The sequence below is a fragment of the Saccopteryx bilineata genome, chromosome 6 (genome assembly GCF_036850765.1).
Source record: "Saccopteryx bilineata isolate mSacBil1 chromosome 6, mSacBil1_pri_phased_curated, whole genome shotgun sequence".
Classification (NCBI taxonomy): Eukaryota; Metazoa; Chordata; class Mammalia; order Chiroptera; family Emballonuridae; genus Saccopteryx; species Saccopteryx bilineata.
This window is the reverse complement of record NC_089495.1, coordinates 5,582,632-5,608,502: the sequence shown is the minus strand read 5'-3', so window position 1 is coordinate 5,608,502 and position 25,871 is coordinate 5,582,632. Positions and strand designations below refer to the sequence as shown.

At 53.2% G+C, this 25,871-nt stretch overlaps 1 protein-coding gene across 1 annotated transcript; it reads left to right on the top strand.

The window, feature by feature from the left end:
- The first annotated feature begins 14,089 nt into the window (after positions 1 to 14,089).
- Positions 14,090 to 15,463, top strand: LOC136309076 (beta-defensin 1-like). Its single transcript, XM_066237119.1, has 2 exons — positions 14,090 to 14,247; positions 15,220 to 15,463. Exons 1-2 carry the CDS (start codon positions 14,190 to 14,192, stop codon positions 15,363 to 15,365), a joined length of 204 nt encoding a protein of 67 aa, XP_066093216.1. The 5' UTR covers positions 14,090 to 14,189; the 3' UTR covers positions 15,366 to 15,463.
- Positions 15,464 to 25,871: the final 10,408 nt, after the last annotated feature.

The following is a 25,871-nucleotide window of genomic DNA, read 5'->3' as shown; positions in this document are numbered from 1 at the left end:
TTTCCCCGTGTGCAGAAGCGCCGCCTTGACCATGGCCCGCACCCCCCCCCCCCCCAAGAAGCCGAGGCGTGGCTCTAAGACAACGCCCAGCCCCCACGCGGACCACTTTCCACAGCGGGCAGCCTGTCGATCCCCTCAGCGACCAGCAGAGGGCGCGCCGCCTCCTCCCTGCGCCGCGCGGTTCCCATCGCGGCTGGTCAGGGGCGTCCAGGGGCTACAGGCAGGAAAAGGGGGAAGGGATTGGGGAGCACAGACCGGCGGGTAACAGCGTAGTCACGCGGTGGGATGCGGGGCGTAAAGGGCAGCACAGGGATAAAGGCAAGAATACTGCCGTAGCTACGTGTGGTGCCAGGGGGCTCGCTCGACTTCTGGGGGCACCGCTTTGTCAGGTATGTAGAGGTCTGCTCAGGACGCTGTACAGCTGACACGAATACAGTCTTGTACGTCGTGTCACAGTAAAAGTTTTTAATTTAAAAAAGAAAGCAGCAGCAGCTGGAAATCAAAGTTGGGATGAGAACAAAGGGGGCCTGAGTGACCAGCGCGTCCTGCTGCATTCCCGGCCCGAGGGGGGCTGCCGGGTCTCCCCGATCTTTGCCCCGCAGGGTGTGGAGAGGAGCTGAGCTCACCGGGACTGCCTGGGCCCCGCGGTTCCCTGCAGCCCCCCTGCGCAGTCCTCTTCCTGGTGGGCGATGAGGGCCGAGCCTGCCTGCTCCCTGTTCCCTAACCCCGCTGTCTGCTGCGCTTTGGACGCCCCAAGGGGCCCCCAGTCCCCTCCATTGTGGGGAGCAGGCTCTGAGCAGCGGAAGCGGAAACGCACCAGGCTTGGAGGAGGACCCGTGGGTGCTGCCCAGGTGTGCCGCTCACTGTGCCCCGCGGACGCCTCCCGGGGTGTATACGAGAGACGGGGGCAGGGCTGCAAGCGGGCAGACAGGTGGGCCTCAGTGCCTGTGCTCCCTGCACCCCGACCTCCGCTCCCTGGTTGGCTCCCCTTGGGGGTTCACCTGCCTGTCCCTGCTCTGAGACACCTCCAGCTCACGGGGGGCACGGGCTGTGGCCAGACCCAGGGCATTGCCTCTTCTGGTGGCAGAGGCTCTGGGAAGACCGACCCTCTACTGACTCAGGAGACACTGGGCTGTTCCTGGGGGTGGTCTGGGGCCCAGGCAGCCGGGAGAGGCGGAGGCCAGGCTGCGTTCCTCAGGGGTCCACTGGTCAGTGGTTGGCAAGTCTGGCATCCCCTCACCTGTCTCCTTCAGAGCCCTGAGCCTGTGTTGTGTGCCTCCCTTTTTCCTGCATGTCAGCTCCATGCCTACTGCATGCCTGGACAGAAAGGAGAGAGGGAGGGAGGGAGGGAGGAATGAGGGAAGGAAGTTGAGGGCGAGCCCAGTGGGTGGCATCGGGAAGGGTGACTTGACCAGCCCCACCAGAATGGGGAGGGGCTCAGGGACTCTGGCTGGCTCCACTCTGGAGTGGGGTGTGCCCACGAGCTCAGCTGCGCAGTTAGGCACAGGGTCCAGGGAGGTCCTCCTCCGGGGTGGCCCAGGTGGGCGCTAGCCCCTGGAGGCAGAGCCGCTGGAGCTGCAGGGATCCTGAGGAAAGCATGTGCACCATCACTCCAGCGTCCTTCTTCCTGTAACGCCGAGCTGCAGATCCAGTTTTCTCTGCCACACCCACGTGTCCTCCGTCATCCACAGGAGCAAAGCAGGCCAGCCTCAGAGCCTGGGGGCGAGGCTGGGGGTGGGGTGGGGGTGCACTGAGGCTCTGGGGAGGCAAATTCCCAGGGTGGGCCCAGCAGGGGCACCAGAGCGGGTGAGCCCGAGCAGGGGGCCTTTCCTCCCGGGAAGGGGCCCTCCGGGGGCCCCCTGGCATCCATCTGCCCGAGCAGCTGACAGCCGGGAGTCACGATGACTCACGGAACTGAGTGTTCAGGTGTGGCGCTGGATGCTAGGCGTGGCGCACGTCACCGGTGAGCACCGCCAAAGGAACGGGAAAAGCTGCACGTTTCACTTGACTGCCGTCACCGTGTGGCTACAGGGAGGGACCCAGGGAAGCACAGCTGGTGACGGGCCACAGGGAAGGTTTCTGTCTGTCAGCCAGGTGCCTGTCGTCACGGGCAGGACACCAGCTCCCCTCTTCCTGTGTGCGGTTCTCAACGCCAGGGCGGCAGCTTCTGAGACTCGCACATTCTGCCGCAGGCTCTCCCATCCCCCCATGCAGGGGTGGGCAGGACTTGTCTGCCTGGGTCCCTGGCTGTGTCTGTGACGCTGCCTCGGGCAAGCTGTGCCACTTGAGACAGGTCTGAGGTCTGTGCTCAAGGTTGGAGAACAAAATAGAAAGGGGCTTTGCACAAACAAGGGGGGCATGACAGGTGTGTCAGTTAGCTGGACAGGGGACGTCCTTCACAATGCACGTGTTCATTGGATCACCACGGTGAATAACGTCAGTATCTTACCGTTTGGCCCACTATAACTCTATCAAGCTGAGAAAAGTTAACTCAAAGCATAAAGAGAACGCAGCCTGGTTCACAGGAGTAAAGGAAAGAACAAAGGCCAGTCCGGTGGAGAAAGGGAGGGTCCTGAGAACCAGCAGTCAGGCAGAGGAGCGAAGAGACCAGCTGCAGGGAAGCGAACTTCAGCTCCAGGTGGAGAAAAGTGAGATGACGCTGCAGCCGGAACGGAGTGGGATCCTGGTGGAAATGCCAGACGTGCTGCGGTGAGGCAGGATTCATCCACCGCGTGAGGCCTCGTATCGCATGGCCTCGAGGGTCCCTTTAAAACCCGGGGATCCCGTTGCTGTCCGCAGTAAAGCTGGAAACACTCATTGAAAAGCGTGAAGCACCCCCCCCCCAGGGAAATGTGGCTTGGACCATGTCAGTGTGTGGTCATAGCTCTTCGTACAGTGAGGACAGGTGCTCTCTGCCGGCCTGCCTGCCTGGGGTTTGGGGAAGGCTAGTCCTGGAGGAGACGTGAAACCCCACCCCCGCCGTGAACTCTTCTCTCCAGGGAAAAGGAAGGTTGATTCATATTTCTCTTACCTCATTCCCCGGGAACCTTCAGTGAACTTGTCACTACAGAGCTTGGTGGCAAGGTTTGTTGGCAGAAGTAGGGTTGTTTGATCTGCTTACAGTTCTCTCACCATAACCTGGGGGCACCCGCTTGGCCAGAAGAGGGAGGCGTTCTCCAGGAAGTGCCCCCTGGCTGCAGAGGGCGGTACCAACCTGGAAACACTCCAGCCCTCCCAGACAAGACTTCTGACCACTGCACCCTCCTCAGGAAACGAGACAGAGAGGCCGCAAGGGAGTGTGCGTGCGTGCGCGCGCGTGCACACACACACACACACACACACTGATAAAAACAGAGCACAGTAAGAGACAGATGGTGACAGACACAAGAGCACACAGGCAGAGATCAGTAGAGCCAGACAGAAGTACTGAGCTCAATCCATAGAAACAGGAGGGAGATGGAAGAGGTACTGATGTTGGAGGGTGGTGATGGAAAAGACCGACAACTCAAGATAGACTGAAACCAACGAGCTTTTGGGCACGTGGTATGGTCGATCCTTGCTGAACAGATGGCCGTGGTTTGGCGGTGGATCTTGGGCACGTGGTATGGTCGGTCCTTGCTGAGCAGACGGCCGTGGTTTGGCGGTGGATCTTGGGCACGTGGTATGGTCGATCCTTGCTGAACAGATGGCCGTGGTTTGGCGGTGGATCTTGGGCACGTGGTATGGTCGGTCCTTGCTGAGCAGACGGCCGTGGTTTGGCGGTGGGTCCGCAGGCTGGCGTCCGCAGCTTCCATCACTCCCCAGGGGAGAGGCCAGCATCACGAGTCAGTAGAGTGAGCCTTTGAATAGGAACTTCGGGGAACTGAGTCAGGTAGCCTGTGACGGGGGACATATTCACCTTGAAGAAAACCCACTTCTGAAGAGGCTACAAGGACCAGCCAGGGAGAGACAACTCCTGCCCCTGTGGAAACCAAAGGGATGAAGGGGCAGATCCGAGAGCTGGAGCCCCCGAGGAGGTAGGATCAATAGTTCAGATGGTTAAACAAAGAATGAAATCTCACCCTCAGTGACAATACGAACTGACCCAGAGGGTGTTAGGCTAAGTGGCATAAGTCAGACAGACAGACAAACACTGTAGGATTCCACTTACATGTGGACCCCATAAAAATAAACTAAACTCACAAAACAGAAACGGACTCACAGACACAGAGAACAGACTGGGGTCGCGGGTTGGAAGGTGGTGGGAGATGGGTGGAAACGGTGAAGGGAGTGAGGGGTACAAACCGGCGGTTATGAACCCGCCGCGGGGGTCAGCACAGGGAGTCTAGTCAGTAACATTGTAATAACCACGTACGGGGCCAGGTGGGGACTGGATGTAGCACGGGATCCCTTTGCAACAGTTACATGATTGTCACCACTGTGTTCTACAGCTGACACTGATGCGGAATAATACTGAACGTCACCTCTAACTGAAAAGAAAACTTCTTTAAGTTAACATGAAGAGTGCGAGGAAGCCACTGGGGAGCTTGCCAGTGCCCTGTTCAGGCAGGAGTGGGGGACCGTGGCACCATTAGTGGGGACAGAGAACTAAGGGGGTGACACCCGACAGGCTGAAGGGGGACATACTCCAGAGTGAGGGCCGGGCTGAAGATTGGCCGCTGTCTCCGGCTCACACCCCTCGGGGAACTGGAAGCGCCCCGACTTCCCTGAGTCTGCTGTCAGCCCAGCACGGTGGGGCCAATTCTCCTGACTCCTCAGGGCCAGACCCAGCGGGAAAGACTAATGATGTGTATGCGGCTGCACTAAGGACATCCTCCGACCCGCCTGACAGCAGGGGTCCATCCCACGGAGGACACGGCGGGCACAAGGCCGCACCTTCCGTCCGCACTGCTGTACTCCTATCAGATCCTCCGGCCGCAGGGACAACATTCTGCGGGTCGCTTCCTCGGGCAGGGCTGTTAGGACGCAAGTGGCTCTCTCTGGTACTGTCCTGGGCACAACTCCTCAGGGCCCCGGGGCTGGGGTGCAGGAAGCGAGGTATCCCAGGGTGAAGGGTGGGATCCCGGGGGAAAATGTAAAACATAGAACCCCTGCTGCTGTTATTGCATCAGAACCCATGCTTGAAGTGGACCTGTTATTAGCTTTTGTTGCCACAGAGGATGGAAAACACAGGGGCTTTGTACGCCGACCGGCACTGACCCAACTGTTACTAAGAACTTAGCACAGCGATTGGTGCTTTAATGCATTTCTGTCACAGAAAAAGGAGTGAGGTCAGTATTATAATCATGGGTTTTAAGAATGAGGGAATAGAGCAGGGGTCCCCAAACTTTTTACACAGGGGGCCAGTTCACTGTCCCTCAGACTGTTGGACTATAAAAAAAACTATGAACAAATCCCTATGCGCACTGCACAGATCTTATTTTAAAGTAAAAAAACAAAACGGGAACAAATACAATATTTAAAATAAAGAACAAGTAAATTTAAATCAACAAACTGACCAGTATTTCAATGGGAACTATGCTCCTCTCACTGACCACCAATGAAGAGGTGCCCCTTCCGGAAGTGCGGCGGGGGCCGGATAAATGGCCTCAGGGGACGCATGTGGCCCGCGGGCCATAGTTTGGGGACCCCTGGAATAGAGGCTAAGAGAAATGGGGGAACTTGGCAAATTTCCAGTCCAGGCCCCAGGGGTGTCAGGCTCACAGAATCTGCTAGTACCCACTCTACGGCATGAGGGCACCATGACCACGGTGTGTGTCCATCTTGTGGCCAAAGGCTTGGGGGCGGGGCTTCCCAATGCAAAGCCGGAGGAGCGAGGTGGAGGACGGACAGAGGAGGACTCACCGACGGAAGCCTGACCTCACCCCCTTGACCTTGGCGCCCGCGGCTCTGGGGCTGAGACGTGTACAGTGCCAGAGCACTGGGGGGGGGGGGGCGGAGTCCACCACACAGTGAGTTTGGCGTCTCTGGTCTCCATCAATCCCTTCTTCCGTATTTTGGAAGAGGTTGTACGATTGCCTATCGGGAGGCAGCAAATGTTTTCTGTAAAGGGCTCGTCAATACCTACTTTTAGGGTTTGCTGGTCATACAGTTCCTGTTACAGTGGGGGGGGGCGGTAAGCAGCACGCACCCTACAGGCTAAACCAGGTAGCAGCTGGCGTGGCAGTGGGCCCGGGTGGGCTTACCCCGGCATCCACCCGTAAGATGCCAAGTGTGTGGGCAGCCGCAGGATGGCCTCCGATGACCCCTGCCTACCAGCAGTCACTCGTGTGGAGCCCCTCTGTTTGGGGCTGGCCTCCTTGACTCATTCCTAGCAACTGCCTCATGGCAGTAGGGATGGGTCCCACCTCGGCCACCAGGTTGTAAGACGTTGTGGCCTCAATCCTGGTGTCCTCTCGCTCTCTCACCTGCTGACTGGTTGAAACCAGGCGCTCTGTGTCGAGTGGCCCCAGGGGAGACCCCCGTGGCGAGGGGCTGGGGGGGGGATGTTTGGCTAACTGCCCGTGAGGACCTGAGACACTTCATCTAACAGCCTGCAGGGAGCTGGCTCCTGGCAACGCCCACACGAGTGTGTGTGGAGAAGCAGGTCCTACGACCTCAGCCCAGCTGACAGCGTGGTGACAGCTTTGTGAGTGCAGAGACCCAGAAGGGCCCTTGGAGAAGGCACGGCTCTCAGGGTCCACAGAATCCCTCAGGCAGTCAAAATCTGCTGCTTTCAGCCAGGAAGGGGCGGGGCCCTTTGTTATGCGGCTACAGATAGAGAATAAACTACCTACTACAAGGAATTTGGAGACCTGTGGTCCGGCCCCAGCGTGTGACAGATTAGTATGTGGGCTCTCCGGTTCCTCTGTGCCTGCGGAGGCAAAGGAATCACGGAGTCCGGGGTTACCGCAGGTCTGATCCCCATAGTGCATTAAGTGCAGGCAAACTGGTCCCTGCGTCTAAAGCGCAAACGTGAACCAGAGACCCATGGGTCTGTCATAGCCCCCTCACTTATTTTGACATGCATCGCCAGCATTTGAGGGTCTAAAGCAGGGGTCTCAAACTCAACTCAGCATGTGGGCCGCAGAGCAAGATCATAGCTATTCGGCGGGCCACACTAGGTCTACAAAAGGCAACTGTTACGCAACACTTTTCAGTGTCACAAAACGACCAGAAACTGTAGTTCGCATCACAACTGCTGTTAACTAAGCTAATATCTAGCTAGGATGCTAGAGAAATGAAAAATACAAGTAGGCCCCTAGGCTTACTTAATTTTATCCAAAATATTTTGAACTTCGTGGATTAGTCTGCGGGCCGCACAAAATTGTTCGGCGGGCCGCATGCGGCCCGTGGGCCGTGAGTTTGAGACCCCTGCTCTAAAGGTTCTGCGTAAAAGTCTGCACGTCTGGCTTCTTCAGAGAAATCTGCAGACGGAACCACTAGGCCCACATTCCTGCCCAGTGACACGGAGCGCTCTCACGCCCGCACAGGACCCAGGCTCCTGGTGCTCAGCTCACACGCTTCCCCGGCCTGTCTCACTTCTCCTGACGCCCAGCTCCCGTGGACCTCAGGGGGCCGTGTAACTGATGCTAAAACTCCTTTCAGCCTTCCCTGAAGCAGAGCAAGGAGTTCTCTGACCTTCCGGTCATGTCTTGAGTGAAAGGCTGTCCATGTCATAAAATCCACACCCACAGGTTATTCCCCATGGACCTCAGGGAGACCCCGGCCAGAACCTGGGCATGAGGTACATCTGGCTGGCTATGGTGCCCATGTCCCCCTCTGTCCCTTCCATGCATCCAGAAGACCTCTGGTCACTCACTTCTGCACTCAGTGCACGCCCACAGACACACTGAACTACAGAATTCACGGCAGCTCAGGTACAGCCCACCCCTGTCGTCCAGTCCCTCTGTTCCTGCTACGTATGAGCCTGGACACGCTCCCCTTTCCCACCCCTGCAGGTCCCCACGGCCCCGCGCACGTGGTGGACTTTACCCGGACACTCTCCCCTTTTCCACCCCCTGCAGGTCCCCATGGCCGCGCACGTGGTGGACTTCACCCTCAGACACAGTCTGTCCGTCCTGACCCTGTGCTTTGCTCTTTCCCGTCCTCTCTCCTTCCGTTTCCTTCATCTCTGACGCTCCGCTGTCTCTGACAATCAGGCGGCACACATTTTCTCTGTTTCCTTCTGTTGTCTGCACCTGCATTCTCATTCCTCTGAGCGCCAGGCATTATCACCTCCTGAGAAAGACAGTCTTTATCATCTATGCACATAGGTACATACGTATTTAAGTTACCACGACTTCACCTGTACTCTGTGTTGAGGGAATATCCGTGCTTAGTGTAGGAGCCTGTCACGAACCCCCAGACGAGTACACTGCATGCCCATTCCAGCGTTCTGTCAGTATTCCGTGCAGATATTCCCGTCGTCCAAAGACAAATGATTCAATGAGGACTCAATCATGGGATGCTTTTTTGTTTGTTTCATTTAGTTTTTTTTTTTTCCTTTCTCAACGCTTTTACTTAGAGATATCAGGGGAAATCTTATAAGTAAACACACACACACACACACACACATAATCAAGTGTGACATGTTGCAGGACTGAAAGGAATGGTGATTAGTGTTCCTCTCCTTCAACAGAATCTACTCCAACCTTGTCATAATCCTTCCCAAGGGCGGCCATGTCCTCACGGGCCGCTGCCAGCTCTCCTTCCTCCATGCCCTCCCCCACGCACCAGTGGACAAAGGCTCGCTTGGCAAACTGCAGGTCAAACTCATGTTCCAGGTGAGGCCAGGCCTCAGCAATAGCTGGGGTGTCGCTCAGCGGACCCAATGCTTGCTATTCTTGGGCCAGATCTCCACTGGGTACCATGGTGGGAGGCTGGTAATTAATGTCAACTGTGAAACCAGTTGGGGTCCACAGACCAGATTCTGAGCTCAATGTGAGGGTCTAGGACCAGGTGCCACAGAGGATACGCAGACAAACAGGATTTCGGCCCTGTGCACGGTGCTCTTCACTATTTCTCAGTCTAATGGTGGAAGAGACATGGATGCCGGCCTGGTAACACATAATGAAAAAGATGGACACTTTCCATTGTTTCCTCCGATCCTTCCGATTGTTAACTGGTGCATCATGGCCCTTTTCTTCTTCCTTCTGTCCTCTAAGCCCCCTAAAAGGGGACATTTGCAAGAATTTAACCTTATTGTAACAATGATGATGATCATCATCGTGGTGGCTGAGGTGATATGAGCATCTACCCTGTGCATGCACTGCGCTAAGCAATTTGTGGGCGTTTGCATCCTTTGAACCATGCCCAAGTTAGTAAGGTGGCTATGGTTGTCTGCACCTCACAGATGAGAAAACCGAGACCCAGAGAGGCTAGATAATGTCCTCCTGGTCTTAATCACATGCTCCGCTTTTACTCCTGGCCCTGTGTTGGTCATGCCTAGTCCTTGAGACGCAGGTCACCCACACCTCTCTGCAGATGACTTTCACTAGGCTGAGAGGACGCTCTTCCAACGATCCTGACTGATCTTGACCCCCATCTGAAGATCAGGACCGTCTGCATGCTGCCTAGCACCACGCCTCACCTCGGTTTGTGACCAAGTCCCCCTGCTTTCCGTAGACATTACCTTCACTTTCTAAGTGTTTGGTCACGGGGGCTGGAAACCGATTTTTCTCTTGTCCTAATTGCTCAAAGGCAATCCCGTACGGCATTCAGCCAACTTTTTCTCCACGACGATTTGCATAATCAACAGAGCCCAGCCCGAATAGCAGCTCCTCACCATCCTGATCACCTCTGGTTGAAAGTGGTCACTCCCTGCGCCGCGTGTATGCAGAATATCTTTCGTTCCACACTCGGAGCTCTTGCTCAACTCCGCAGTGAATGCCATACACTATCACTGGCGGTGAGTGTTTCTTATCTTGCCTTTAATAGAAGGTGTCTTTTCATTGGTGTCTTTGTGTTATGAGAAAGGAGATACTGAAACCCTACGTTGCATTCATCCTTTGAATAGCTGGAGACCGCTTCAAACTAGAAAACTTAAGAACAAATACCATAAAGGAGAAGTAATCCCAGATTTAGGAGAGATAGAGAGAGAGAGAGCCAGCAGGTAACGCAAAACCAAAAAAGGATGTGCCATAGGAGAACCATCTAAACACACTGACATTTTAGCAAAAAAAAAAAAAAAAATCACAGCAAATATAATATGGAGGATCAACTAGGATTATGTGACTTGATGAAGGTCAGGAGACGAAGAGCTGAACGAATAGAAGCAATAAGTGCAGAGCAATTGGTAGTGGGAATAGGGGTGCAAGTACAGACCGACTTTTGAGAAATTTGATAATGAATGAAAGAAGAGAGGGAAGAAATGGCTTAAGGAGGAAAGAAGGGTACATGACAAGTTATTTTTAAAAACAAAACAAAACAAAACAAGGTCCTGACCGGTTAGCTCAGCAGTAGAGCATCGGCCTGGCATGTGGAAGTCAGGGGTTCAATTCCCAGCCAGGGCACACAGGTGAAGCGCCCATCTGCTTTTCCACCCCTCCCCCTCTCCTTCCTCTCTGTCTCTCTCTTCCCCTCCCGCAGCCAAGGCTCCATTGGAGCAAAGTTTGCCCGGGCGCTGGGGATGGCTCTGTGACCTCTGCCTCAGGCGCTAGAATGGCTGTAGTTGCAACAGAGCGACTCCCCAGATGTGCAGAGCATCGCCCCCTGGAGGGCATGCCAGGTGGATCCCCGCTGGGCACTTGCGGGAGTCTGTCTCTCTGTCTTCCCACTTCTCACTTCAAAAAAATACAAAAAAATAATAACAAAATAAAATAAAAACAAAAACAAATACAATGGCAGACCATAGTGAACGAGCGAGTGTAGAATGAGAGTAAGAGAATGGTGTAAGAGAGGAAGGGGCAGAGCAGTGGGATACAGTTAGAAGAGGTAGATTGTAAAAAGTACAAAGATAAAAACCTTGGGAAAGAGAACAGCTTCCTCCCACCCAGCAGGGAAGAGGCAAGGATAGGTGGACCTCGGAAGATCGGAGGGAGACCTGGAACATGGTGCTCCCTGGGAGGGAGACGGAGCCTGTTCCCACAAGTAAAAAACACTTAGTGAGAGGGAGAATTTATTTCTAGAGACTGTTTTACATCATTTACAACTTTTCTTAGAATCATGCACTCTAAACCCATCTGGGTGTTGAAGAAAGCATCCCTGGGGGCCAGCCTGTATGGGAGCCAGAGGGCAGAGGTACCCCGAGAAAGGGAGGTAGGTCCCCGTGGTTCAGAGCTCTGCCCTTCACTCTGGGTGGTCAAAGGCAGGTCACTCCGTGCCCCCAAGTCTCAGCCTCCTCTTAGGTATGAAACTGAGATAGTGCTTGTCTTCACCTCTATAATTTGTAGAACGGTGGTGACCACACCATTAAAGGCCAAGCCCTCATTACACGACGTGCAGATGAGGAGTGGAAACCTCGGACTCCCTCCCCAGGAGCCCCGGCCACGATCTGTAAGCCGCCGGGACTCGGCTAACCAGGCCTCGTTCGCTCTCTGCGCTGAGGGACCGCGAGGGTCAGAGGTGGGTCACGTGGAGGTTTGCCCTTCGGACGTCAACTGCACGTCAGTAACTAGGGCTTCCCCTCTGAGCTGACTGAGACGTCCTGCCCCCTCTGAGCTTTACCACTGAGGACAGACTCTCCACGCTCCCGTCATTTATTCAGGTTAAACCCGAAAGACAAACGACAGCGCTGAGCATTGAGCCGGGCGAACATCTCAGCCCGAGCCGCGCGTTCTGCCCTGACGTGGGGCGTGTGGCCCTTTGACCAAAGACTGGAATCAACCAAATCTCCACTCCACAGTTTAACAAAAAGCCTTCAAAAAAATAAAAATAAAATCAGAGGAAATCGGAGGAAAGTCTGACATAAACAAAAATATTAAATCTCTCCTCTCCTAATCGATGTAAAAAAAAAAACAAATAAACAAAAATAACCACCACCTCAGAGCTTTTGAGAAAACCCAGGGCCTCTGTTACCAAAATGTGCTGGTCCTGCTCTCCCAAAAGCCAGCTGCTCACAGCCCCGGGTCCCGGCAGGGGGACCAGCTCTCCCTGTGGTCAGACTCTCTGGACACGATTCCTTGTTAGACAGTGACCGTGCAGCTGCTGCCAGAGGCTGGAAGTAGTTCTGACGTTAAACTACAGCAACAAGGAGAAGGTTACACTAGGCCAAAAAAAAAAAAAAGGCAACCAGAGATACCGGTTCTTCCCGGGCTGGGGAGTGAGGAACTGTTTCGTTCCTCGGTGTTGGAGTTTCTGCTGCAAACATGCATAACTTTTAGAACATTAAAAACAAACAAAACAGAAGTGCTCTTTAAAACGTAGTTCCTACGTAGGGAGGGTGTCTGATCTCCCGCCCCCAGCTTCCAAGGTAGGTGACAAAGAGAGGAGGCTTTTATTCCCACGGAACCTCAGGAAACCAGGGTGCTGTCCTTTACCAATGCCTCCCGCTCTTGGAAGGGGCGGGTTAGAGCACGGACGCACAGGACGCACAGGACGCACAGTGGAGGTCTGCTCTCCTCTCGGAAAAGCAAACCCTCCGTGGGGCCTGGGGCTCTGGTGACACCGGCTCTGGTCTCCTCCAACACCCCGCCCGCCTCTCTCTTCCTTCCCAGGAGAGACAGGAGAAGATCCTCCCATTGTCCACGCCCAGCTCGCCCCATCCTCACTTCCTGCCTCCCCTAAAAACATCTGCTTGGTATCAAATCCCAAACTTACCAGGAAAGACTCTTTTCAAAGGACCCAGGGCCTGCAACTGCACACCCTTCTTACACCCGCAGCCTGAATCTGGCCGTCAGCAGGAAGGACCTTTCTCTGAGGTTTCCGCAGCCCTGTGCCTGAGCCCTGGGGGTGACCCTCCTCAGAACCCACCCTGTGCGGTCTATCTGACGGCTGCCCCTCTGCCTTCCCCTCCAGGGGGCTCCTCCAGAGGAAGATACGGAGCTGGCCCCTCCTTAGAACTCACCCCTTCCGTCCTGTCCTGTCCTGTCCTGTCCCCGGGCCCACCTTGTCTGCACCCTATAGCAAGTGTCCCGAGTTTGCTGACAGAACCCACTGGGTGCACCAGGACCCTGAGCGCATGCTCCGGGGACCAACACGCCTGCAGCACGCTGGCCGGCCAAGCCCTCTGATTGCACACACACGAGGCACATAGGCACACAGGCACACAAGTGGGCAACCTCACAGCAACTTCACTTCCCAATGACTGACAAAATGACCCACGGTTTGGATTTAACATTTAAATCTAACCTTTATTAAAAAAGAAAAAAAAGCAGTGGGTCCACTAAACATCGGTTACATATCCAGAGGACGTCACCTGCTTCCTGGACCTCCCTGAATGGTCACGAGCCATGCATAACCGGAGGTCTTAGGTACGTCTCCTGAGCCCCTCATTTGCATGTGTGTGGGGGAGGGGTCACCAACACGGAGGAGACGCCGGCCCTTTGAACGTGTCATCCCAGCATTCTCTTTCTCTGATGAAGAATAAGGAGACACCTTCTTGACTCATGAATTCGTCAGTTTTCAGACAGTGATGGAGGGTAAGCCGTGTTTCGCCCAAATTACAACACACCATAATGGCCAAGGGACACAGAGTCAGGGACTCAGGAATGTCGCCCGTTTTTCCTCCCCTGTCTTCATCACCTAAACGTTGACCCGGTCTTGTCTCCATTCCGGGTGCTCCTCGCAGCCTGGGGACGAGACCCAGCTTGAGTTTATCCCTAGAGCAGACTCTGTCCACGTCTGGACTGAAGCGGTTCCCGGGGGGACCTCGGACACTCACTCCCAGGACCTTAGAGAGAAGGCAGAGACCTTGGAAAGGACCATGGGGGAGGGGAGTCAGGTCTGCTCCCAGCGACACGCCCTGGGGCACTTCCAAGAAAGGGCATGTCCTTCCCACCTCCGCCCGCAGCCAGGTGGGAGCCCAGGGGACATCCCGGCAGCTGGATGCTCACACAGGACTCTGTCTCACCCTTAGGTTGGCAATTCACCTCCGGCTTAGTGGGTGCGGTCTGTGTGGTAAGAGACTTCAGCCGGCAGCACGACATCATCGCTGTGACATGACAGGAATTGCAGCCTCCCCTGGCTCTGCCTGTGGCCCAGGGCCTGGAGCTTTATAAAGTCACCAGGAGCGTCTTCCCGGCCAATCTGTGCGCCGTGAGCCGTCCACCATGAGGATCTACGCGCTTGTCTTCGGGCTGCTGCTCTTGTGTCTGGTGCCGGCTCCAGGTGAGACGGGCGGACGGCGAGGGGGCGGACAGGACAGGACAGGACCGAGAGTGCAGCGTTCTGGGTCGGTCCGCCCTGCTCCTCGGGGAACCGGTGACCAGGCAGATTTGTCTTAGAGGAGACAGACACCCACTGCCCCTCCCGACAGGGATCCAGGCCTGAAAGCAGGCTTCCCAATCTTTTCTGATCTTTTCCCCTTTGAGGTTTTTTTCTTTTGGGGGGAGGGGGTCCTTCAATTTCATATTATAGTGGTTCCAGGTGTACAGGACAGCCATATACTTTACCACGGGACCCCCTTGGTACTTCCAGGACCCCAGCTGGCACCCTACATAGTTATCACAGTTATTACTTTGTTTTCTGCGCTTCACTTACTTCCCCTGGACTATTCTGTCACCACCAATCTGTGCTCCCCAGTCTCTTCCCCTCTTTCACCTGCACCCCCACACGCCCTCCCCTCCTACCAGCCTAAGCAGCTCACCTGAGACACCTCCTGATGGCAAGGCTGTGATACCCGGTACTGAGGCAGGAAGGAAGGGATGCAGACATTTTAGTACCAACAGAAAAGGCTGATGGACTACCCCCCCCCCAGAACGGAATCAGTCTTCTATCTCATCAGTTTAGCGGTGGGAGGTCCAGTCTTTGGGCCGCTGGAGAGCCCCCCCCCCTGGGTTGAGGGAAGGACCACGGCAGGCTGAGCCCTCCCCCCGTCCCTCCATGCCAGCGGGCCCCGGGGCCACACTTGCCAGCGCCGTGGTGGCTCCGGGCTTGAGCTGCGTCAGGAGATACTGTGTGATTGGAGGCCTGGTGCTCCCTTCCACTCTCCTCCCGATGTCATGGACAAGGAAGAGAGAAAGAAAAGAAATAATAATAAGTAAAAGGAAGAGGACAAGTCAGTTACTGGGGGAATTGGAAATCCTGTACGCACAGCAGAAGCCTTCCCAGAACCTTCCCGAGGGTGTTTTCTCTCGGCAGGTGACGCGGGCGTCATCGGCGCAGTGCAGAGGTACTTCTGCCGGGTCCGCGGTGGGCGCTGCGCCGCGCTGACCTGCCTCCCCCGGGAGGAGCGCATCGGCAGCTGCTCGCTCAACGGCCGCAAGTGCTGCCGGAGGAGGAAGTGAGAGGTTCGGAGCCACCATGAGGATGTCGTCAAGGGCCACGTCGCCCCCCTGCTTGCAGTGTATAAACGCAAAGGGACATTAAATATTTTTTCAAAGAAAAGAGAAATCAGGAGTGTGGTTGTGTTGTTAAAATCCTGGTTCCGGTGGGAGTTGTGGCCAAATGGGCTACTCCAGAACCTGTTGATGACTTCCTTTTCATTTAAGGAAAGTCTCACCTTCTGGAGGACTCCACCAGGAGGGCTGCCTGGGTTTCCTTCCAAGGGTCCTTCCTCTTCTGTCCGTTTCATACCCCTGGGAAACCCGACTCCGTATTTGTCCTGCAGTACCAGTCACGTGGCTTTATTGTCACCCACACCCTGGAGCTTTCCAGCTCCTCCCTCCGACCCCGTTTCCCCATCAAATCCCCCCTAAGACTTTAGCGAATCCCTCAGGGGTCATCCAAGTCCATCTGAAGAACACCTCAAGCCCCAGAGAAAATGGGGGCGCCCGGCTGTCCTCAGATGTTCCTTCTGTCCTCCTCCCGTCCTCGTCCCTGCTCTGGCTGACCTCGCACCTGACAGATAATCTCTCTCCTAGCTCTCGCTCTAAACTTTCATGCACCCTCAGGAGCCTCTCAACTCTCTCTCCTTGAGAATAGAGCTCCTGTTCCAAACGAGTATGCTCTTTCTGCCGATTCAACGCAGGGTCCTGACTCTGGTGCTCTGTGTCTGAATGCTGCTTGACTTTTTGCATCGTGTACATCTGCATAGCTCCAGTCTTTCTACCAGGAAATTGTTAAGGTCAAGGACCTTGTCTTAATCATTTCCGCCTTGATCCGTCAAGTACCTTGCATCAAAAAAGGATCAAGGGCTGTGGGAACTCCCCTGCCTGCGCAGTAGTACGCAGCTGGAGAGCCAGACAAAGGTGTGAAGCAGGTATTTCAGACGTTGAACAACGAGCAGTGCAGTGCGGGACTGTGATTGAGGGGAGGCCTACAGTGTCTCCAGCCTACGGGTTTCCAGGCCAACAGAACAATAATCCTCTGAGTCAAAGCAACGGGTGTCTCTGACAACACGAGGCATCCCCGTGTCCAGGGCAGGAGACCAGAAAGAGGTATGTGGGTGGGGGGGAGCTCCTCAGGGCTGCAGCAGGCGCCCCGTGAATCTCGGCTTGAGCATCTGACCACGTTTAGGATGAAGCTGCACAGGCCAGAGGGAAACACCCAACAGGGTGAGATAAACGATTCCAAGAGCACGTGCAAGGCTGGGAGGTACACACTCCCACCAGCAAAGTGGGGAGGCCACAGGAGGGCCCTCAGAAAATAACGGCATTAGTAGTAGGGCCACTGAGTTCTGGAATGACTCTGACAAATTAAAAAAAAAAATCATTCCTGAAAGATCAAACTGATCTCCAAACAACTTACATGTGAGCCAGAATACATCTACTGCTCTTTGAAGGAGTGTTACAGGAAGACAACCGTGTCTACCACTCAACAATATAAGTAAGCTTTATAGCATACTGAATCCAATCAGTAATACCAGATTTGCAAAGAAGCAGGAGAACAGGGTCTATAACCAAGAGAAAAGTCAATCAGGACAAACAGATCCCGAGATGACTAAGATGATGGAATTAGCAACAAGAAACGTACAGGAACTGGTACAATTCTTATAAATGTTCCAAAGTTGAGGGGGGAGGGGAAAGTCATCATAATGAGGAGAGAAATGAAAGCTGTACTGAGCCAGAGATGAAACTAAGTATCTGAATAAAAATAGACTGAACTGGATTAATGGCATATGACCTTACAGAAGAAAAGATGAGTAAGCCATAGCCTGTGTTAATACAAACAAATGAAGAAGTGAAGCAGAGAGCAGGGGCAGGGAGGCCTAAACACAAGTTCATAGTGACTTACAGGAAAGCATCAAGTAGCCTATGATACATGTATTTGGAGTCAGAGGAAGGATGGGTGAGGGAAGTAGAGTAGAGGAGAGAACAGCCTGTCATTTTCCAAAATCAGATGAGACCAGAAACACAAAAATTTAGTGCTCAAGGAATCAAACAGAATAAACATAGAGAATACCACACCAAGCACAACATAATCAAATTAACCGGTGGATCACGAGAAAAGTCTGCCTGACCTGTACTGGTGCAGGGAATAAAGTGTCATCCTGAAACTCTGAGGTTACCGGTTCGAAACCCTGGGCTTGCCTGGTCAGGGCACATATGGGAGTTGATGCTTCCTGCTCCTCCCCTGCCTTTCTCTTATTTATCTATTTATCTATCTCTCCCCTCAAAATTCAATAAAAAAAATCTAAAATAATTAAAAAAGAGAAAAATCTTAAAAAGCAGCCTGAGAGGAAAGTACATTATATTCAGAAGAACAAAAAGAGGAATTATAGCAAATGTTTCACTAGAATCTACAAGAGTCAGAATGAAATGGGGCAACACCTATAAGTACCCAAAGGGAAAAAAATGTCAACCTAGAATTCCATGCCGGGGAAATACACTTCAAAAACAAAGGTCCAAAGGACTCTGGGTAATGATGCTTAGACAGTGTAGGTTTATCATTGGAACAAGTGTCCCATTCAGTGAATGATGTTGATCGGGGAGGCTGTGCATGTGGGGGCAGAAGGGAAATCTCTGTACCTTGCCTTCAGTTTTATAGTGAATCTGAAAGTGCTCTGACAAATAAAGTCTTTTCTTAATGTAAAACATTTTAAACAACAACAAAAAACAGCTAAGAAAATACCTCACTAGCAAAAGCCAGTACTATTAAATACACACACACGCACACACACACACATGTACGTTTCTTCAGGCAGAAGAAAAATGAAGCCCATGGCTCTACATGATAGAATGAATTTGCTGCTAAGAGTCTAGACACTTTATCTTCAAGTGAGAGATTGAAGTAAAAAATGAGACTCAGATGCACATTACTTAGTAAAAAAAAAACCACTTGAGAGATCAAAAAGTGAAACAGATATGCTATGGGGATATTAATCTGAAGAAAAGGAAATAATCTATACTGGCTAATGGACGATATAAGTCGAGAAGATCTTGGGATGGAAAGCGTCCCCAGAGATGAGCCGGAGTGCTTTTCCCGATGACAAAGGGGTTAGTTCACCAGGAACATGTATTAATACTAAATCAGAAAGTAAATCGTATAGAATTCCAAAATGATTAAGGAAAAAAACTGATAGAAATGATAGAAAAAAAACAGACAAATTGTTACAAGTGGATATTTCAATGTCTCTCTGCTTGTTGTGAAAAGAAAAAGCAGGCACAGTACATCAGTAAAGATGCAGAAGACTTGATCAACAGTGTCATCCGCTGTGACAGTATTGTCCGCTGTAACAGTATCATCCGCTGTGACAGTTTCATCCACTGTGACAGTATCATCCACTGTGACAGTATTGTCCGCTGTAACAGTATCATCTGCTGTAACAGTATCATCCGCTGTGACAGTATCCTCCGCTGTGACAGTATCATCTGCTGTGACAGTATCGTCCACTGTGACAGTATCGTCCTCTGTGACAGTATCATCCACTGTGACAGTATCATCCACTGTGACAGTATCCTCCGCTGTGACAGTATCATCTGCTGTAACAGTATCATCCACTGTAACAGTATCATCCGCTGTGACAGTATCATCCGCTGTAACAGTATCATCCACTGTGACAGTATCATCCACTGTGACAGTATCCTCCGCTGTGACAGTATCATCCGCTGTAACAGTATCATCCGCTGTGACAGTATCATCCGCTGTGACAGTATCATCCACTCTGACAGTATCATCCGCTGTAACAGTATCATCCGCTGTGACAGTATCATCCACTGTGACAGTATCCTCTGCTGTGACAGTATCATCCGCTGTAACAGTATCATCCGCTGTAACAGTATCATCCACTGTAACAGTTCATCCACTGTGACAGTATCCTCCACTGTGACAGTATCCTCCGCTGTAACAGTATCATCTGCTGTAACAGTATCCTCCGCTGTGACATTATCCTCCGCTGTGACAGTATCCTCCGCTGTGACAGTATCCTCCGCTGTGACAGTATCCTCCGCTGTAAAAGTATCATCCGCTGTAACAGTATCCTCCGCTGTGACATTATCCTCCGCTGTGACAGTATCATCTGCTGTAACAGTATCTTCCGCTGTGACAGTATCATCCGCTGTAACAGTATCATCCGCTGTGACAGTATCATCCACTGTGACCGAACTGAAATTTATAGGACACTCCGCCCAATAAGGGCGGGCTACTTCAAATACTTTAAAATGTTATACAATGTAGCCCATACTGAGCTATAATGCAAATCTCAAAAATCAAAGCAAGTTTAAATCATCTAGTGTATGTATCTACAGTGGAATTTACAAAGATACCAGTAACAGAAAAGTATCTGGAAAAAAAATCTCCAAATATGTAAAAATTAATCAACATGTTTCTAATAGGTCAGAGGACAAATCACATGAGAAACTAGAAAATAGTTTAAACGGATCAAAAATGACAACACAACACACCGAAATGTGTGGGAACGCAGCTCACGCAGTGCTGAGAGACAGAGAGAGAGTGTAACGTGAGATGCTTTTAGAGTCCACAGGAAAAAAACTCAGAAATCAGCCAGCTAAATGTCTCCCACAGAACCTCGAATCAAAGGAGGTAAACCCAGAGTAAGACGGATGGGAGGACAATGTACACACGGGAGAGGATTAAAACCACAGGCTGAATCTTTGAGAGGATCACTACGATTGTAAGAGTTCTCTCTAGGTTCATTAAGGAAAAATAAAAAGAGGGATTACAAAGAGCTTGGGGTTGACAGCCCAAGTTTCAGGCAAGCAGAAGCAGGACAGCCCTGTCCCTTAGGGTGACACAGACACTGAGTCGCCACAAGGTGGCGGTAACTTGCGCCCTCCTTCACGACCTCCTGTGCAAGGTCAGGCCATGCTTGTTTTCTAAGGTGCGCTACCAGAAGGCACCCCAGATTCAGTGCCACCCCGACCAAAATTCCTGGGACCCTTTGTATGTCTTCTTGGGCAAAGTGTCTGTTCAGATCCTTCGCCCATTTACCTTCCTCCTCCCCCGCCCTCCGCTACTGAGTCGGGTGAGTTCCTTATCTATTTCGGGCACTCACCACTTATCAGTTACATAGTTTACAAATATTTCCTCCCTTCCACGGGTTGCTTCTTCCTGTCGTGGATTGTCTCCTTTGCCCGGCATGGCCAACAGGCACATGAGAAGAAGCTCAACGTTACTAATCACCAAGGCAATACAAATCAAAGCCACAGCACCACACACCTGGTAGGATAGCTATGAAGAAACATAAAAGCTAAGGAAGACCACAGCAAGGAGGTGGAGAAGCGGAACCCTTGTTCACGTTCGGGGGGACCGTCAAATGGTGCAGACGCTGGAGAACAGTACGGAGCTTCCTCAAAAAAAAAACAAACAAACAAAAAGAGAGCTAAAATGCAACCAACCTATGATCCTGCAATGCCACTTTTGAATGTACACTTAAAGGCAGTGAAATCAGGGTCTCACAGAGACAGCGGCGGTCGCCTGTTCCCTGCGACATTACTCTTAGTAGTCAAAGTATAGAACCAACTTACCTGTTCACTGACAGATAAACGAAATAAAGATGATATGATATGAGAGAATCGAGGTGGGGCAGAAAGCATGCCGACAGAAATGCTGTTACCTGAAGGACAGCGGAAACCCTGACCAGAAAAGGGAGCTGTACCCCGTGCTCATGCAGCACTATTTACAGTAGCCGGGATGTGGGTAACAATCCCAGCGTGCACCCACAGGTGAACGAATAAAGTGAAATGCTACCTATCCGCAATGGAACATTACTCGGCCATGGGAGAGAAAAAAATAGGAGGAAATCTTGCCATTGCAACCACGGAAAAGAAATGCAGGCGTTATGCTAAGTGAAATAAGTCAGCACGAGGGAGACTAATACTGAGTAATCTCACTTGTACGTGGAATCTAAAAATAAGCTGACTCACGGATAAGAGAACGGTCTGGTGGCTGTCAGAGGAGGCTGGAGGGGGGGGGGGCTGAGACGGTGCCAACTTCCAGTTATAAGAGAAACAAGTCTTCGGATGTAAAGTGACTACCGTTAATACTACTGTATGTACATTCAACATTTGCTAGGAGGGTAGATCTTAAAAGACTTCACTGTAAGGAGAAATATTGTAACTCTGTGTTTTAACGAATGTTCACTGGACTTCCGGGGGTAATCATTTCACAAACTATACAAATATCAGCTGGTCATGTTGTAACTGGAAACTGATACAATGTTGTTTGTCAGTTATAGCTCAACAAACGTTAAGGAAAAACGCTATCACTGCTGGGCTGGAGTTGGAAAAGGATTGCAGGAGAACGTTCCCCTCTCCCGTGGTGAAGCTCTAAATAAACGATGCGGAAACTTCAGAACAATAAGCGTCAGCCGGGGGAGTCAGGACTGATCCCAAACACGAACAGCGGGGAAACCGCCACGAACGCGCTTCCCCTTCCCCGAAGCCCCTGACCCACGCGTGGTGGTCCCTGCAGAAACCGCTAATGCGCTTCCCCTTCCCCGAAGCCCCTGACCCACGCGTGGTGGTCCCTGCAGAAACCGCCACGAACGCGCTTCCCCTTCCCCGGAGCCCCTGACCCGCGCGTGGGGGTCCCTGCAGAACGCTGCTCGGGACGAGGAGCGCAGAAGACAGCCAGGTCCCACGTGGGTGTAGATGGACGAGGACTAGGAGTCAAGTCTCCAGCTACAGCGCTGGTTCCGGGAACCACAGGGAAAAGTGAAGAGCCGGCAGATACGAAGCGAAATTTATTGTCACCTGTTAGCGTTTGCCGTCCTGGTTGAAAGTGTGTGAAGTGGTCGGTCCTGTGACCTGTGCGGGGATTTTCCTTATTCTGCAGAAGCAGGGTGAGACCGTTAGGGAGCAGGGGCCGGGGGGTCGGCCTGCTCCTTCCAAAGGGCCAGAGAAGCATGTTGGAGACGTCGCTGGTGTAGGCGGAGCTCGCAGAGGCTTGGTTGCAACATCCCCACGCTCCTGCAGGCTCACACGGCCTGGGAGGCAGGACCACACGAATGTGCTGCTTCCAGCGCAAACCTGCTCACCACACACAGAAACAAAGTGGCCGGAGGGACCCACTGGTGACTCGTGGTGGCGGTGAGGACCTCGCCCAGGAAGTCCTGGACAATGTCCCTCCGCTCCCTGGCCTCCCGGTCGACACTGCCCATCAGAAACACCCTCGGGAGGGCATTTCCATCCTGACACCGGGGAGGGGTCACCCACGGCACCCTCAGAGGCTCCCCTCTGCCCGGCTGCGCCTGGGACTCTCCAACACACGACAGGCCTTTTCAGGACAGGATCGGGGGACCGCGACTCTAGGCTACTTCTTTCTCCAATGTTGCCATGGAGCACGCATCAAGACGGACCCTGTGGTATGGACTTTTCCCTGCCAAATCTATAAAAACATACCTAAGCCCCTTTCCTGTAGATAGCTATAATGCATGCAACCAGATGGTTGTCTCTCCCGCCAATGGCCCTGGACAGAAGAGGAAAGAACCACGACCCGGGCACGTTGCTCTGGCCCAGAAAGGCACCCGCACCCCACCCCTGGGTGCCGGGCACAGGGCGCAGGCTCCTCCGGGCCACACTTCGCCTCGATGGGTCTCAGATCAGTGGTGAGGGTCCCAGTGACACCAGGAGGCCGCGCAGAGCCTGACAGCGCAGGCAACTTCCGAATGGGGTCCGCCGATGACAGAGAGGGGCGCGGAGCACCAGCCCTTCCCTCAGGATGTCCCACAGGACCCCAGTGGCAGTAAGAGCCCCGCTCCAACATGTCTCACTTTGTGACACAAAGACGGAGGAGACAGCTCGGGCCACCACGTCACCCTGCAGTCTTCATGGGGAAGAGAAACAGAACACCTACCTGTCTCAGCCCCTGCCGTGTGGCAGGAAGCCACATTTTAAGAGATTCCCACATGAATGTCACCATCCAAGGTCACCTCAGAGGCTCAGGCCCATTGTGTCCCTTGTTCCTTGCAGTGAGATAGGGCTGTCTCCCAGCATGGCTGAGACTGTCCCCATGTGCTCAGGAAACACAACATGGCTTTGTTCAAAGTGCCATGGGGCGGGCAGTGCATTCCAGGAAGTCTGTTCCACACCACACGTGAGCCCAGGGCACAGGGAGAAGGGGCTGGTCCTAAGGCAGGGGACAGATGCCCTGGGGTGTCCCCATCCCGATTTGCATTAGGATGCCTGGGTGCACTTGGTGCCTTTGTCATGGCACATGAGAGACAGACAATTTAATTACTGTGAAGTCACCAGAGGTGCAGCCCACACAGAACCCTACGGGAACCGGGGTCCTTTATACGGAACGAGGCGGAGCTCGCTGTCCACTCAGCTGTGCAGCTCACCAGTGTCACCATGAGGATCTACCAGCTCCTGTTTGCTTTGCTCCTCGTGTTCCTGTTCACTGTTCCAGGTAAGAGGGGCTGGCACCAGGGACCAGACAGGGGGACAGGACGGGACAGTCTCCCTCTGTGCCCCCAGCTCTCAACCCTCCTTCCCTGTCTCTCCTTCTCTCTGTCTCTCCCTCTCTCCTCCTCTCCCTCTCCTGCTCTCTTCTGTCGTCTACACACACCTTTAGACCAGATAGACTGTCTGAAGGACTCAGGAGAGCCAAGCACCCTGTCCCTCGCCTCGGAGGAGAGTCAGGGCTGGGCTGGGCAATTCCCAGCCTTTCCTGAACCCCCTGTAGGGTCCCGCTAGCTGGTAAATGCCACCTGCTCACCGTCCTCTGAGATGAGGGGCTGCTCACAGAAGACGCCTCTGTCACGTGGCTTTTCGTAAGGATAGAAAGATATCTGATTAGGTTTGAGAACAGAAGTGCACAGTGTCACTTACTAACTCTTTAAACTAAAGGGCAGGGTCTCCCGTGACCTAGAGAACTGTGGAGAACAGCAAGGCAGCCTGGACTTGGGGACACTGTGTGGGGGACACCACTGTCCTTTTGTCTTCTCAGCGTGAAGGTGTCAAGGACACGCCACTGACCAGGCTCCTCTTGCTTCAGGGCTTGGAGAAGTGGCTGAAGTCCGATCCAGAGACCATAGGCCCGTGTGTGACCCTGACTCGGCAGGGCTTCGTGGGGACATTCTGTCATAGGAGGACCTGAAGTGGCAGGGACTCTCCACCAGCCTGTCCCTGTTCATGGCTCAGAGCCTTTAACGTTCTGGTTCTAGAAACATACAGATCCTGTCGAGCCTCAGCCTTTCTACTCTCTGTCCAAAATCTGGATCCTCATGTTACACACTCATCTCTTATTGTCACAGAACATTCATGGCCCTGGAGATGTCCCCAGGGGACACTGGCCTGGTGCATGTTTACAGCACGGGGCTCTGATTTCTGACCGGTTCTGCCTTCTCTGTGTTCTCTGTAGGTCTTGCTCAGTCCTGCAGGATTAAAGGAGGAATATGCCAGACCTTCCGGTGCTTTGGAGGCAGAACACGGATAGGCAGCTGCAACGTGCCAGGAATAGTATGCTGCAGATGACAGCCATGCACCAGCAGAGGGTCCTGTCACCTTGAGGGGTCAGAACGCGCCCTCAGCAAAGACATAAAATGTAAATCAAATTAAACTGCTTGGTTCAAAGACCAGGAATGCTGCCCTCTGGTCATTGTGGTTACTGGGTGCTGACTGACTGTACAGGTCGCTCCCCGAAATCCTTGAGGACCCCTTTCAAGCTCCCTGAAAAACTTCAGGATCACTGTGTGGGGACCCTCCTGTACTTTCCAGGGTAATGGTTCCCTCTGAGTCCCCTACGCCACCAGAAGGCTCCCCATGCTCTCCTATGACAGCACTGCGCTCCTACGTCTTATTGACCTGCGCCCCTGACCTGCCCCACACCACCCCTCCCACGGGGCCTCATTCACTTGGTCCCCACAGGAGCCCCTCCACCTTGGGGACACCACCTCCGGTCCCCACAGGAAGGGTGGGACCCCTCCCTCCTCTGCTCCGCCCGAGTCTTCACTCCCTTTAGCGTCATGCTTCTCACTCTGTCCTGCCTGGTTAACACGTGGTCACCTGCTAATTCTCCGTCTGGCCCATAAAACCTCTACGGGAGTGGACTTGGTCCTGTTCCTTTATGAACTGGTCTGTGAGGGGAAACACGGCCTCGCCAATGGTTACCCTCTGGGTGGCACAGCTGAGCAGGACGAAGTGACTCCCTCCAGTGGACGTGGTGGAGCCAAGTCAGAGGTGTACAGAGCAGCCCTTTGTGAAAGGACAAGTAAACAGGACAGCGTAGCATGGACACAGGAGGAGGGCACTGACCACCACAAGGAGGACAACATGGCCGGCAGGGGGCGTGCCGATGCTGACCCCGCCTGCTGTCTCTTTCCTGGGAGGCTCTGGGACTTCAACCCAGAGCTCTGTGGGGTGCCCTGTCCAAGTCAGCAGGGCTCTGTTTCTCTACATGAGCCCCTCACACAACACACATAGGGTTCCCCTCTGGGTAGATGCACTTCA

Bases quoted from the DNA above. Each gene is read 5' to 3' on its own strand.
- LOC136309076 (XM_066237119.1), top strand. From the start codon at position 14,190: ATGAGGATCTACGCGCTTGTCTTCGGGCTGCTGCTCTTGTGTCTGGTG. The intron at 14,248-15,219 runs GTGAGACGGGCG...TTCTCTCGGCAG, and splicing joins GTGTCTGGTGCCGGCTCCAG to GTGACGCGGGCGTCATCGGC.